Source organism: Populus nigra, chromosome 5 (genome assembly GCF_951802175.1).
Source record: "Populus nigra chromosome 5, ddPopNigr1.1, whole genome shotgun sequence".
Lineage (NCBI taxonomy): Eukaryota > Viridiplantae > Streptophyta > Magnoliopsida > Malpighiales > Salicaceae > Populus > Populus nigra.
The window spans coordinates 18,982,908-18,996,954 of NC_084856.1; the positions used below are offsets into that span (position 1 = coordinate 18,982,908).

At 35.6% G+C, this 14,047-nt stretch overlaps 2 protein-coding genes and 1 non-coding gene across 5 annotated transcripts; 1 reads left to right on the forward strand and 2 right to left on the reverse strand.

Annotated features, from left to right (window-relative positions):
* Positions 1 to 1,202: 1,202 nt before the first annotated feature.
* LOC133695041 (chaperone protein dnaJ A6, chloroplastic-like) lies at positions 1,203 to 8,604 on the forward strand. 3 transcript variants are annotated; one of them, XM_062116795.1, is made up of 8 exons: positions 1,203 to 1,342; positions 2,334 to 2,505; positions 3,640 to 3,781; positions 3,913 to 3,970; positions 6,048 to 6,090; positions 7,175 to 7,223; positions 7,305 to 7,385; positions 7,489 to 8,604. In XM_062116795.1, the coding sequence occupies exons 2-8, from the start codon at positions 2,399 to 2,401 to the stop codon at positions 8,341 to 8,343; spliced, it is 1,335 nt and encodes a 444-aa protein (XP_061972779.1). In that variant the 5' UTR covers positions 1,203 to 1,342; positions 2,334 to 2,398; the 3' UTR covers positions 8,344 to 8,604. The 3 variants fall into 3 exon arrangements, with proteins under 3 accessions (XP_061972779.1, XP_061972777.1, XP_061972778.1); XM_062116793.1 differs by having other exon boundaries at positions 1,217 to 1,411; XM_062116794.1 differs by having other exon boundaries at positions 1,217 to 1,395.
* A 1,297-nt stretch (positions 8,605 to 9,901) lies between these two features.
* On the reverse strand, positions 9,902 to 9,986 carry TRNAM-CAU (transfer RNA methionine (anticodon CAU)). Its single transcript is given in 2 exon segments — positions 9,902 to 9,937; positions 9,949 to 9,986. It is a non-coding gene; the product is annotated as a tRNA-Met (tRNA).
* A 726-nt stretch (positions 9,987 to 10,712) lies between these two features.
* On the reverse strand, positions 10,713 to 12,813 carry LOC133695337 (linamarin synthase 2-like). Its single transcript, XM_062117278.1, has 2 exons — positions 11,969 to 12,813; positions 10,713 to 11,827 (listed from the first exon to the last, which is right to left on the reverse strand). The coding sequence occupies exons 1-2, from the start codon at positions 12,480 to 12,482 to the stop codon at positions 10,902 to 10,904; spliced, it is 1,440 nt and encodes a 479-aa protein (XP_061973262.1). The 5' UTR covers positions 12,483 to 12,813; the 3' UTR covers positions 10,713 to 10,901.
* Positions 12,814 to 14,047: the final 1,234 nt, after the last annotated feature.

Here is a 14,047-nt window from a genome sequence, read left to right on the forward strand (position 1 = left end):
TAATGAATGGTCCATATGAATTTACATATCCGGTTACACATAGGATTAATTACACTTAATTCATATCCTTAATTGAGGCTCGACCCGACTCATATGCAACTTGATGATTTACAACTCAATAACATGACCATACTGATATGGTGATGATTGGTTGCTTGCATGAAATGATGATGTGGCATTACATTCAAGTTGACTTTTCTAGGCAAACTTTCATTAGAATTTATAGCTTTGTTTTAGCTCTAATTTGCATAAAACTTTTATTATTGTGCTCCTCTTCTTTTCAAAGTGGTATGTTCAAAAAACAATTTAGATAACTTTTATTTCTTACAAAAATCAAACACTTATAGTTTTTCTATAACCATAACTCTAATACCACTTGCTAGGATTATATAAGACCATTAATCTTTTGCCTAAACGCTGAGCACAACATTTTAGCATGGTTTAACAACTTACTTATGTTTATAAAGCAATCAATATTATTGGATAGAAGAAACACCATAATATACAACGATGAAATATTACAAACCTCATAGTCATACTCTCTTTTAATTGTTTAAAACTGGTCTCATAACTGAGCCATATTGAAAACATTATCTAGATTAAAAATTGATAATTTTTTTTTAAATTCTCATGTTATAACCACAAGTAATTCAATTCCAAATCTCTTAAAATGATTTTATAAATGGACCTACGTGCATTTCTATATTTTTTTTCTTGTAAAAGCATAAAAATTATTTTAAAGCTGTTATATATTTATATTCTTTTAACGAAATATGTTTTTTTTATATTTATTTCTTGAGTTGTGAAATGCTAATTAAACATAACATGATTATTGATTAGGTATCCTTATACCAGAGATTAAATTAATTCTAACTTAAATCTTAATTAAACCATGGAAAAATTTAGATTTAAGTTAGAATTAATTTAAATAAAAATGTTTCCCGATATGCAACAACTTCGCAAGTGCAAACTGCAAACTCCAAAAAGTTTGGAATAAAATAAATAAAAAGAAAAAACTCCATTTATTTATTTTTATAATAGGAAGAGTACAGAGGAGCACATGACCGAAGGAACTTGGGTTTTAGACAGTATCAAAGAAAAGGAATCTAAGACATCAGATGAAACGAATAATATTGAACGGCAGAGAAGTAGGGTACAAATAGACAACTAGTGAGGCCAAATCACCTAATAATAAGCCGATTTAAATTAGATTTTCCTTTTCTCCAATGAGAAACCTCTAGCCTCATCCTTCTTTCACTTGCTTCCTTCTACTCCTGCCTGCCACCAACACATTTCCCTCTCCCTCCCGCTGTATGAGCGTGAGAGAGAAGCAGCTAAGCAGGCAAGCTACTGAGACTTTAAAAGAGAAAAGAAGAAAAAGAATACACAGAGCAGGTTCCTTTTATATAGGGTGCTTTGCTTTCTCTTTGACTGCCCTACTTTTGTAGGACTTCTTATATATAGCTAGAAAGATACATTTTTTTTTGTTTTTTTTATTAATGGTTACGTTTTATCATTTAGGTGATGCTGTTATTGAATACAGGGTCCTTTTTTTTTGTTATTGGGTCACTGGAAACTTTGTTATTTCACATGAATACCAAATTGCAAATTGCTTCTCTTTTGGTCTCCTATTTTGAGGTGTTTTTACTGTTGTTGTTGGGATTGGAACCCTAGCTGTACATGTAATTTTGTGTTGTTTGGTTGGCATTTTGAATGTTTTTACTGAATTTGAAAGCTAAAAGTTCCATTCTTGGTTCTGAGAAACAAAGAGAAGTTCTTCTAAAATGTTGCCAAACACAAAAGGAGTTACTTATAACGTATGGAATAGAGCCCCATAAACAGATGTGTTAAAAAAAAAGTTCAATTTTCTTTTGCTAATTGCCTGTTGTCTTGATGTCCTGCATTGTTACCCTTATGCGGGCTTGGGATGGAAGTGTTAATCATTAAAGTTTTAGCAGGAGTGTCGACCACAAGTCGTGTGAAACTCTTCCTGTTGTTGAGTGAAATTTCTGGTGCTTTTCTGTTATGTCTTAGTGGTTTTGATTCAAGCATTTGTCATTAGGTTCCCAGCAAGGTTCTATTCTGATGACGTAGAAACCTATGACCAGGGATTGGTTTCACTGCTAGCAATGGGTTTCTGATTATGTTTTTGTTCCTATTAAATCTGCACGTGGCATCTCTTGCCTTATATATATCAGTTGGTCATTTGTTTTTTGGGAAAATATGAGCAAAACCCTGTCCATTGTGTACATTGTATGCAGTAATTTGTTCAATTCACTCTGGATTTTATTATACATGGTAAACTAAACCTCAAAGCTTTATACTTTTTTCAGCTTGAAGAAGGGCATCAGGCGTAAACTAGCTGATAAGGTCTTTTCTATTGCTGAAATCTATTTAGATGGCAATTATGCCTTGTGGAAGCACATCAATTGCTCAATGGGGTATTCGCCCTCAGTTTATGATAAGATCCTATATGCCAAAAAGGACAATGAAAGCTCGATATGGGTGAGCATATCTATTTAACCTCTCTCTCTCTCTCTCTCACACGCGCGCGCGCGCGCGCACACACACAAAAAAAAACACATACACTAGATTATACATATATCTCTGTCGGTCCCTTTGGGCCACCACAACATGTTCCTAACTGCTTCTAACTAGCCATGCCAGCTCATGCTTACTCTTGGATCAGCAAGAGCCCACTTTGTTTTACATAGACACATGCAGATAACTAAAAGTAATAGTATTGAATTTGCCAGTGGTCAGGCCATAATAGTAAGCACTGTAGCAGGTCCTTGATTGCAGAAAGCAAATTCTGTTGACATGCTCTGTAGTGAGATTTTTACCTTTTTGGACTGACAAAGATCATGATCTCTTCTTCACTTGAGGGCACTTGAGGGTCCTGATAGTCTAAGATCATGAATGGTTCTTCAAGTCCGTAAGTCTTCTACAAATGCAAACAGAATTCGTGTCCAAATAAAGTGAATTTATCAGTGATTTTTTTAGAATGCTGCTTTGAAAATGATCGTGTAGAAAATACTAGTATTTACCAAGACAAAAAGAAGGGTAGGACATGAGGGTCCTTTTACAAGTCGAGGAGGAAAGCACATGTTTACTATGAAGAATGGGTCCCCTCGCGTGGTTTTGTTTGTCCCTCTTCTGAAGCTGGAATCAAATGAATATCCTTCTTCTGTTTGCTTATGAGATCAACCCTGATGTGTTTTTTTAAATGGACAATTTGACACACTTTGGTGCTCCTTGAGAGCCCTGGAGGTTAACATTTCTTTTATCTAAAGATGAAATTTGATGCTCTTTCACCTGGTATGGGTCCAAGCATTAGGTGCTTTTCTACTTATAGTCAGCCATATAACTGAAAGCTGTATTAAGTTATTATCCTAGGACAGTTCCTTTCAAAATTAGTTATATGGCGGTTGAAGGAGTTCAATTATGTTTTTGGGCATTAGCATTGTATAACAACGGTTTATTATTATTGGTATCATAATTTTTGTGTCATGTGTTGCCACATGATTTATTAGCATTTTGTAGCATGACATGTTCATCTGATCATGTGCTATAAAGAGTTCTCATAATTATTTTGTATAGATAGACGGATAATTGACTGTATTTAAAACCATCTTGCAGGATTGACACCATGATGAGCTACTTGGCGGCACCAAGCTCAAGCTTATTCTCACGGGATTCCTTCCCTGTGTTATCTTATACAGGGACTTCTCAAACTTCAAATCAGCGTAGGGGAACACGGTTTGTAGTGAGAGCGGATAGTGTGAGTCTAAACTATAGTTCTATTTTTTTCTCAATGATGACATTGGTGGCAGTATTGACTGTCTCTTTTTTTGCTTATTCAGTTCTTAAATGTTTGCTTGACTTAGAACTATAACATTTTCTCATTTGCAGGATTACTATTCTGTTCTTGGAGTGTCAAAAAATGCAAGTAAATCTGAAATTAAAAGCGGTATGTACATGGTACACCTACTATCCTTCATTTATTGAAGCCTAATCTCATTTTAGCAATGACTTTTTTGTGTAGGAGGCCTAATGACACTGAAAAGTAATGTTTTGCTTGCCCCATCTTCAGAACTTTATTAATATTGCCTCTGCCATTCTACTTATCTCATTTTATGTTCTTGAGCAATATGCTTGAATGGTTGTACCACATCCTAAATCCTAATACTCATGCCTGTTGGTGTCCAATAGAGGATAAAATTCATCCTGTCTATCTGGAAATTGGCAGAATTACTATTCTTTGATTAATGTTGGTATGGTATATCTTAAGTGTATAAGTGTTAATCTGCTATGACAATCTAAGGCTGAGGATACAGTAGCCCAGGAAATTTTGTAGAATTTCATAAAATATTGCCTTTTTTGGATCACATAATGTACAATGAAAAGTGCCAATCTTAATACTGCTGTGAGCTTCTTCATGAAGCCTTACATTACTGGAGGAAGTATTTGTGTATTTCAATGAAAGCTGTTAAAAGAGCGTATTAGATGCTATTAAGATAAAATTCATGCCTGACTTCCAATATCTAGAACAAGGTTTGCTGTTGCTACTTCAAATTGTCAAGTGGAGGGATAATGCTAGTGCTAGATTCTGATTTTAAGGATCTTTTAGGTGAATGGAGGAATCTGGGGTCTTCAAATTGGTGTAAAAAATCCAGCTCTTGTGGCTGATTCATTGTTACAAATTGGGAACTTGGGTTCATGAATTTTTGAACTGTGGCTGGAGCTAGAGGAATTGGGGTTGTTCCAGTTGGGGTTATTAGGTGGTTAATTTCTTAGAAAATAGTGTAGTGGGAGGTTGTGATTAGGCAAGAAACACTGCACTATGCACTGAGCTTGTCATCTGTGCATGTTGACTGTTGCTAATTTGTCTAAATAAGGGCAGCAATAAGTGGGACAAGTACTTGAGATCAGTAGCCAGGATTTTAATAAGGATTTTGGCTTTTCATGGGTAATATGTTTTTAGGTTTAAAGCATGCCTCAAAAGATGGTAAATAATTGTTTCTATGTACTGCCAGCCAATTGCAGGGTGGCAAGAATTATTTTTTAAAAAAATGATGAAATTGGCTGGAAATAGTTGAGAAACAAAGACAACTTTTAGGGATATAAGCCTGAAAATACGAGCAATCACATATAAGGTGGTGGAACAATCCTTGAATAACATATGCATCAGTACTACAATCTATGACCTAAAAAAATTGAACTGCCAAAGTACTCTCATCTTTGGAATTGATATGTTAATCTGAACAATGATAAAAAGAAAGCTCAACATTAACTAGAAAAGATTATGCCATAAACACCCAGTTTCAAATTTATGTTACGATGATCCAATCATACACTTATTTGTTCTTCAAGTCTGATGTTTCAGCTTTCCTTCTTGTTTAGATACATTTTGGTGCTTTTTGGAGAACTTGATAACCTTAATTACCTGTCTGTGAACTGGAGGAACAAAAACTGCTCTTGCAGCCTTACGTGTTTCATTTCCTTTCTCAAAGCCTTTATGCAGAGAACCATTATTGCCCGTTCCTGTCCATGTTGCCTATGAAATAAGTTTGCATTTGTGTTTTTGTGCTCACTGAATTTTTTGTGGTGGATTTATTGGTAACTTGATTGGGGTTGGTATGTCGTACTGTTTTTCTGTCATGATTAGTGGAACTGCTATATCCATCATGCATAACCGCATAGGTTGAAACTTAGACTTTAGTTTATCTTGAAAAAAGTCTTGATCTGGATGAAGTCATGAAATCAAGCACTGTAATGGACTGATTTTTTATCTACAGAATAAATAAATAAATAAGAGATCTTGTTGAGTAGGAATATCTACATCTGGAATTTCTGCGAAGGCTGAGTTTATCTACATTAATTGATAAGGTCACTTGTCTTGATAGGGCAATTCTTCGAGTTATTTCAGGAATGCTTGTATACTTGCCACAGATCAAATTTATTCAGTTTATTAATGCTTTTAGCATAGCTACCATTCTTCTTTTATAAAATAAGTTCTGACCTTTTTTATTCCTAATGCGTTTTAGCTTATCGGAAGCTTGCTAGGAGTTACCATCCAGATGTGAACAAGTAAGTTGCTTTTTTATTTATGACTTTGATTTATGGGAACTGTGTATCATATGTTCTGCTTGTTAAGCTTTTGGACTAGTTCTAGTTGGTTTCCTTTTCCTTCTTTCAGAGACTGCCCCATATGTTTGTAATTTGTATGGTAATGTATGGTGATATGGGCAAGCCTTCAGTGAAGGCATGAACAGACTTCTTGGAATGTGTGAGTTAACATGTGCTTAATTGTTAGGTCATGCCCGCTACATGATCAGGAGAAGCACTTTTTATTGGACTAATCAAGGCTATAAAATCCATTGATGTTAAGAAATTGGGTAAACGGTAATTTAATGTTCCAAGTGTTCTACTGGTCAAGCCATGTTTTAGAATTAGCACAAACGCACTTGAAAATTGGAGAAATCAATTGTGCTCTTCAGTGTAAAGTCAAGCACCCCCACCTGCATGAAGAAAGCTATAGCTTCCATCTTTCAGTTCCATTTAATACTGAGAAATGAGGGCAGCAAATGAATTTTTTGTCAACTTAGAACACCGGCAATCATTTGTTATGCTCCTTCCATCATTTTGTAGCTACTAATATAGAAAGCCTTCACCCATTTGAACCTTGAATGCCATCTTAAGGCAGCAGCTTTTTCTCTTATTTCCTATTTCATGTTGCCTTTTAAGTTCTCTCCTGATATGATGAGGTCAATATGGACAGTTATCAATGTGTTTTGATCGAGAATTTGTATGACTTTGGATGAAATTTGGTTATTGGCGTTTCATATCAATTATGCTTGAGAACTCAAGGATTTTGATTTGGTGAGTGGTAGGAGCTGGCTCCAAAGTCCAATGTCCTGCTTAGAGGATTTAAATATCGAAGATGGAGGTTAATTTCAAACTCTAACATTCTATAAATTCTAAATAGAGGATCTTCACCATCAATGATCAATGTTGTTATCAAAGAATAGGAAGATAGTGCTGTGTTCCATCCTAATTTAATACGGAAGCAACCAATTTTGGGGTCTAGTAATTATTTATATTAAGTTTCATCTTCACGTGAACAAATTTAATTTCCAGACCTGTTTGATAATATTGAATTTCTGTGCTGCAGAAAACCTGATGCAGAGCAGAAGTTTAAGGAAATTAGCAATGCGTATGAGGTAAAAGCGCAGTTTTGTTGTCTATGATTTTTGTATTCCATGTTCTTAAGTAGTTGATTTGATCATAAACTTGTCTTGCAGGTATTATCAGACGATGAAAAGCGATCTTTATATGACAGGTACGGAGAGGCTGGACTTAAAGGTGCTGGCATGGACATGGGAGTAAGTTTCTAATGAAAATTATGAAAAAGTCACTTGTTTTAAAGGACTTAAAGGTATTATCCCGTCCATATTTTTTGCCTCACCCACTATTTTCTCATAACAGGACTTCAGCAATCCTTTTGATTTGTTTGAGTCACTATTTGAGGGCATGGGTGGCATGGGAGGCATGGGTGGCATGGGAGGCAGAGCTTCCCGAAATAGAGCAGTTGATGGCCAGGATGAATATTACAATCTTGTCTTAACTTTTAAGGAAGCAGTTTTTGGGGTTGAAAAAGAAATTGAGATAACCCGACTAGAGAGCTGTGGGACTTGTGATGGTTCAGGTGCCAAACCTGGCACAAAGCCATCTAAATGTAGTACATGTGGCGGACAAGGCCAAGTTGTTTCATCAACAAGGACTCCTTTAGGTGTTTTCCAGCAGGTTATGACCTGCTCTTCATGTGGTGGGACTGGGGAAACATTTAGCCCTTGCAACACCTGTTCTGGGGATGGACGGGTAAGGCGGACAAAGCGAATCAGTTTGAAAGTTCCGGCTGGTGTGGACTCTGGTAGCCGTTTGAGGGTCCGATCTGAAGGTAATGCTGGAAGGAGAGGTGGATCACCTGGCGACCTCTTTGTCTCTATTGAAGTCATGCCAGACCGTGTGCTAAAACGTGATGACACCAACATCTTGTACACGTGCAAGGTATCATACATAGATGCAATTTTGGGTACCACGATTAAAGTTCCAACAGTGGATGGCATGGTTGATTTGAAGATCCCAGCGGGAACTCAGCCAAACACAACTCTTGTAATGGCCAAGAAGGGAGTCCCTGTGCTAAGCAAAAGCAACATGAGGGGTGATCAGTTGGTCCGGGTACAAGTTGAAATTCCCAAAAGATTGAGTAGTGAAGAAAAAAAGCTTATCGAGGAGCTTGCAGACCTAAGCAAGGGCAAAACAGCAACCAGCAGAAGATAGTTGCCTAGACATTGTTCTCTGTTTCAAAACATGTTGCCTTTTTGCTGGTGCAAAATTTTGATAACAATGCTAGATGTTTGGGGAGGGGGGAGCAGTTCTCCATCATTTGAACTGTGAAAGGAGTAAACAGGTGTTGGTAGTGGTAGGTAAAGTCATTGTGATAATCATGTCTCATATAAATTATAGCTTCAAAAGAAGGAGCGGATAAAATAGGAGATGAAACATGTAGACTTCCTGTTATTCGATTTTTTTACCTCTTAATGTCTTTTTTTTTTTGTTGAACAGGTAGTTCACTTGCTTATTAATTATTCTTTGGGATAATAGCTAAAATATGTGCAACAACCTTACCTTTTGTGCTTATATTTTGAGCTGTGAGGTTTGAACAACCTCATGATAAGCCTTTCAAACAAGAAACGAATTCACTTTTCTTCTTTTTTCCATTAGTTTTGTTACTGTAACTCGTTTAGCATTTGATAGATGGTGCATATGGTCAGTCAATGCACGGATTACTGTCTGTTTAATCCCCTTGCGCCTTTGTTTTCTTGCATGAAATGACGGCATGTAAGCTTTCTTGGCAAGTTACATTTGTTTTCATAACCTCCAGGCAAATCTGGAGGCATATCCACTCATTTGTATTTTGGGATGCCTCCGCTGATATGGTAATATGAATATAGAGTTGCCATCGACATCGCATGTGTCCAGCATGGTATTTTTTTTTATTTTTTTTAATATCTAAATCAATCAGGCCTTTTAAAATATTAAAAAGTTCAGAAAAAATTTAAAGAATTTTTTAAATTTATTTATTAGTTCCTCACATATATTTTTTTATGACTTAGTATTGAGATGTAAATTTATATTGTGAAATGTGAACTTAATATGCAATACATATATACATTTTTTTTCTATTTAAAAAATAATAAAAATATATGTTTTGTTTTCTATTTAAATTTTACTGGTTTATTCGCTAGAATTAAAATAAAAAATATTCACATGCACTAATGTTATAGTTAGAAATATAGAAATATATATATATATATATATATATATATATATATATATATATATTAAAATCATTAAAGATAATCGCAATGTAAGGTGACAGAGAAAACGAACGAAAGTTCTGTGGGATTTCAAAGAATGGCCCAGAAATCTTGAAAAACCAAAACAAACAGAAACAAAAGAAAGGAAGAGAGACAGGGATAGAGGGGGAGGGGAGGGGGTATAGAAGAAAGATTTGATAGGACTTGAACCTCAGCATTGAGAAGGTGTTCGTGTTGCTGCATCCACCTTACTTGTGGTGGTCTGGTAGGGCTTGAACTCAAACACTGAGTTAGGAGACCGAAAATCTTTTCCTTGTGAGATGAAATTGTATGTATCTCTGTATTGCATATTCACAGGCTCTAAAATGATGTTCCCATAAATTTTGCAGAAATGCTTCCATAACTATGCGTATCAATCTCATGGTTCTCGAACCATTTCAAGAGCTTAATTTGCCACAGTTGGACTCACACGTGTTATTATAGTGCTTGGTTATTGTTAAAAAAGAAAAACAAAATATTGGGGTGAGAGAGGCTCGAACTCTCGACCTCAGGATAACTCAGAAGCTATGAGACCTACGCGCTAGCCAACTGCGCCACCACCCCTTTGTTGATACCTACCTACTAAACAGTTTTAAACTCCAAAAATTCAAAACGAAGATCGAAACTTGTGTCACCACCCCTTTATCGATTCCTACCTGCTAAACAGTTTTAAACTCCAAAAGTTCAAAACGAAGATCGAAACTTTTGTCAAAGGCGCAATTTTCAGGGCTGTTTTTCTACACAATGTACAGAGTCGTTTGTGTATGTTGTTGGCAATGTCACAACTTGCTCCCATGGATTTCTAAATCATAATTGATCTAATAAATAACTGATAAAACTAGATATATAGGAAAATGTTGATTAGAAAAACCTCTCCTAAGTTTACAGGTTTCCTTGTGCACGGAAAGACGACTCCATAATTACTTCGTTCCTATCAAAAATAAAAATAAGGGAGCTAATGAAAGAAAACATTGAACCTTCCAGTTTTAATCAATCATGAACTGCCGCCCATTTAACAAGGGGAATATCTCTAATCCAATCAGCAAATAAAGTCGGATAAATAGTCTGAACCTTCTCAAAATCCCAGGAATGATCAGTAGAATTAATGGCAGGATCAGTCTGATCCACTAATCTACTTAAGAGGATAATCACAAACCCCCTGGTTCTATCGTAAGAAAATAGATCTACCATTCATGATAAACAAGAGCCCAACTCAGTCCTGTATGTGAATTATGGCAGCATGACAGTGGTGACAGACCAAAAGTTCAAGGAATTTGCAAACTGGAAAAATTCTGTGGACAAAAGGGATGCCATGCTTGTCAATAATACATATAAAATTAGTCCTGACAGTCCCAAGCAGTCTACAATACATATAAAATGGAAAAATACATGGTGAAGCATACAAGAAGTGAAACGACAGAAACAAACAGAAATTAAGACATCACACCCTTACAATACCATTTATTCTTTTACAGTCTTCTACACACAGAAAAGAGCCTCCTTGATGAATTTTTCGAAGTCATTGTAAGATGATCCTCCAATATTGGTGGCTGCTTCTGCTAAATCTTTCCACTCCAAAGCCTTTTGCCTCATTTGCTTCCCACTGTCCCCTTCTATCATTTCCTTAACAAGACTTTCAATCTCGTTTCTCTTAACATCATGATTGACCTCCACTCCAACCCCCCATTTGGTGCATGCATACCGGCAGTTCGGTTGTTGATCAGCAAAAAAAGGCCAGCAGATTACTGGAACGCCACAGGATATAGTTTCCATCATAGAATTCCACCCACAGTGTGTTAGGAAAACCCCTACTGATGGATGTGCAAGAACTTGATCCTGTGGACACCAACTTGCTAATAATCCTCTGCCATCAATTTGCTCAAGAAACTCTTCCGGCAAGATTGCAGAATCACCCATCACTACATCAGGCCTAATTATCCATAAAAACGGTAGATTACTATTTGCCAGGCCCCAAGCAAATTCTCTCAAGTGTGTGTCTGTCATTACGGTCACACTTCCATAATTAATGTACACAACAGAATTAAGTCCTCTTTTATCAAGCCAATCAAGACAGTTTGAGTCTTCTTTCCATAAACTTGAACCAAGTGACCTGGATTCGCTTTCAGCTGGGATATGCTTTAAAAGCAAGGGAAGAGGACCTATTGTATAAATGTTAGGGAACTTGGTAGCAATTATAGACTCCAACACCTCATTTTCGAATTCGTTGAATGTGTTGAAGATAATTGCAGGAGAGTTCAAGCAGTTCTCTGCTTCTGATCCCATAAAATCAAACATTAGTTCATCGTTTGTGGTTCTGGTAAAGGTTGGCATGTCTTTTAGTCGGATGTTACTCAAACCAGGGATCCAATCAATGGGTGTATCGCCATCTCGAAGTAAATTTTCTTCTGAAACAACGGAAGGATAAAGTTTTATGTCCTTGATAAACATTTTCTCAAACAATAGAGAAATATCCAGGAAAGCATGCTGCATGCGCCCTCTTGGATAGTACAAAACAGATAAACGAAGAAAAGCCAGGAAATACACACCTTTGTATGGAACGAAGCCCCTTCTGGTGAGTTCACTGAAATGCAAATATCCCATGAAGCTACAAGCTGACGCTGTCCAAAACTGAACCTGGGGAATGTTAAACTCTTCTGCAGCTTTTATGCCAAAGCTCATGGCTCCATCTGAGATTACACAAGTAACAGGAGGCACTTCAGATGATGAATTCAACTTTGTAAGGAGCTCTTTAAATGGGGCCAAACAATTTTTCCTTGTTGAATCACACAAGGACGGAACGTCTTGTGTTGCATCAAAATCAGATGGTGGCAAAGGCAAACCATCCGGTATGGTCTCAAACCGGAAATCAGGCAGGCCTTCAACAGAGTCTGGTCCTCTGGACCGGATTAATCGCCTGTGGTTGAACTCAGTGTTAACGAAGGTTATGTGAAAGCCTCTTGAGTGCAAAAGCTTGGCTAGATGCATCATAGGGGTAACATGGCCCTGTGATGGATAGGGAACACATACTGCATGTGGTTTTCTGGCTCCAATCGAACTCATATTTTCTCTTAAGCACTGAAATGAAATGCTTTCCTGGTTTTTCTTGGCCAAAGTACAAAAGAGATGTACTAGTCCACAAGCATCTTTTGATGGTGAAATTATCAGACTGGGTACCCTATAATTTCTAGTTGATGTATCACAACGTGATTGTCATTCGGCACTGAATTCCAATTAGATGGGACGATAACATTAATCTTCGTGTCGCAAGCTACAAGGGGCTTCTGGAGTGGGTATGCTGAACCTTCTCCGAATATTATTTTTATTCTTAAAAAATGGGAAGATTCACGATTCCTTTAGCAACCACATGCATAGAAATCACTTGAGGATGATTAATAATTATGTCGAATTCGATGATGCAATGACAGAGAAAATAATGTAAGATATCAATCGTTCAATGAATTCCTAGTAGCAGACGTGTGTGCTGTGGAATTGATTCCTGTCTTCTTGTCCCCGTTTTTGTATGCTTGTGTGAGGTGGGGCTGCTGGAGCTTTTCTATTGGCCAGCTGATAGCAACTGAAGCATGACCAGCCAAAAACGAAGACAATGATTAGTTGAGGTTGATGCGTTAGAGCATCTTTAACAGAAAGTTAAATGAATAGCTGAAATGATTTTTTTATCAAAAAAAAAAACTCATTCTTATATATTTATTAAAATAATCAAAACATTAAAATATACTATTTACTTTAATCAATTAAATATTTTTTTAATTCACAGATGGGTTGTTGCAATGATTTTTTTCTGTTGGAGTGTAAATAAAAAAAACATATTTATATAATTCATAACCTTATGAACAATTTGCCGCGGAGAGTGTTTTAAAGTATTTTTTAAAAATATTTCTGAAAAATTTGAATTGTTTTTTTGCTTTGAACTAATATATTTTTAATATTTTCAAATTATTTTGATGTAGTAATCTTGAAAATAAATTTTAAAAAATAAAAAATATATTTTTAATATACATTTTTAAATAAAAAATATTTAAAAAAACAACTATAACTATACATTTAAATTATTGAAAAAGTTTTTTTTTAAAAGTGACGTGTCCAAAACTTCTTGCTTCGTATTAAAATAGCTTGACTAGAGTCAGATTTTTTTACTCTTGACAGTTTCAGACATTGACAAAGTAAACTGAGGTGGCTTGCAGGTTAATCACCACTTGATTGCTCGGTCAAATAAGGTAACATCTAATCAAGTTAATTTGAAGGGTTTTTATTTTTAATTTATCTAAAATGAATCATTTTAGTTTATTAAAAGAAAAACATTTATACCAAACAACATCATTTTAAAATTAACTCGGGACTCGTAAATTATCCCAGTAACAAAATAAAATAAGTTCCACATCAGGTTAGACTATATGGTCTTAGATCACATAAATTTTTTTTTACTAATGTTATATCACAGAAAAAACTACAAAAAATATAAAAAATATTATAAAATTAAAAATTTAATTTATATATGCCAAAATATTTTTACTTAAATGGTAACATATTGCATAATATTTTTTTTAAATAATGAGATAATAACATACTGGATTAACTCAGACCAACAATAATTACCCTGCAAAACT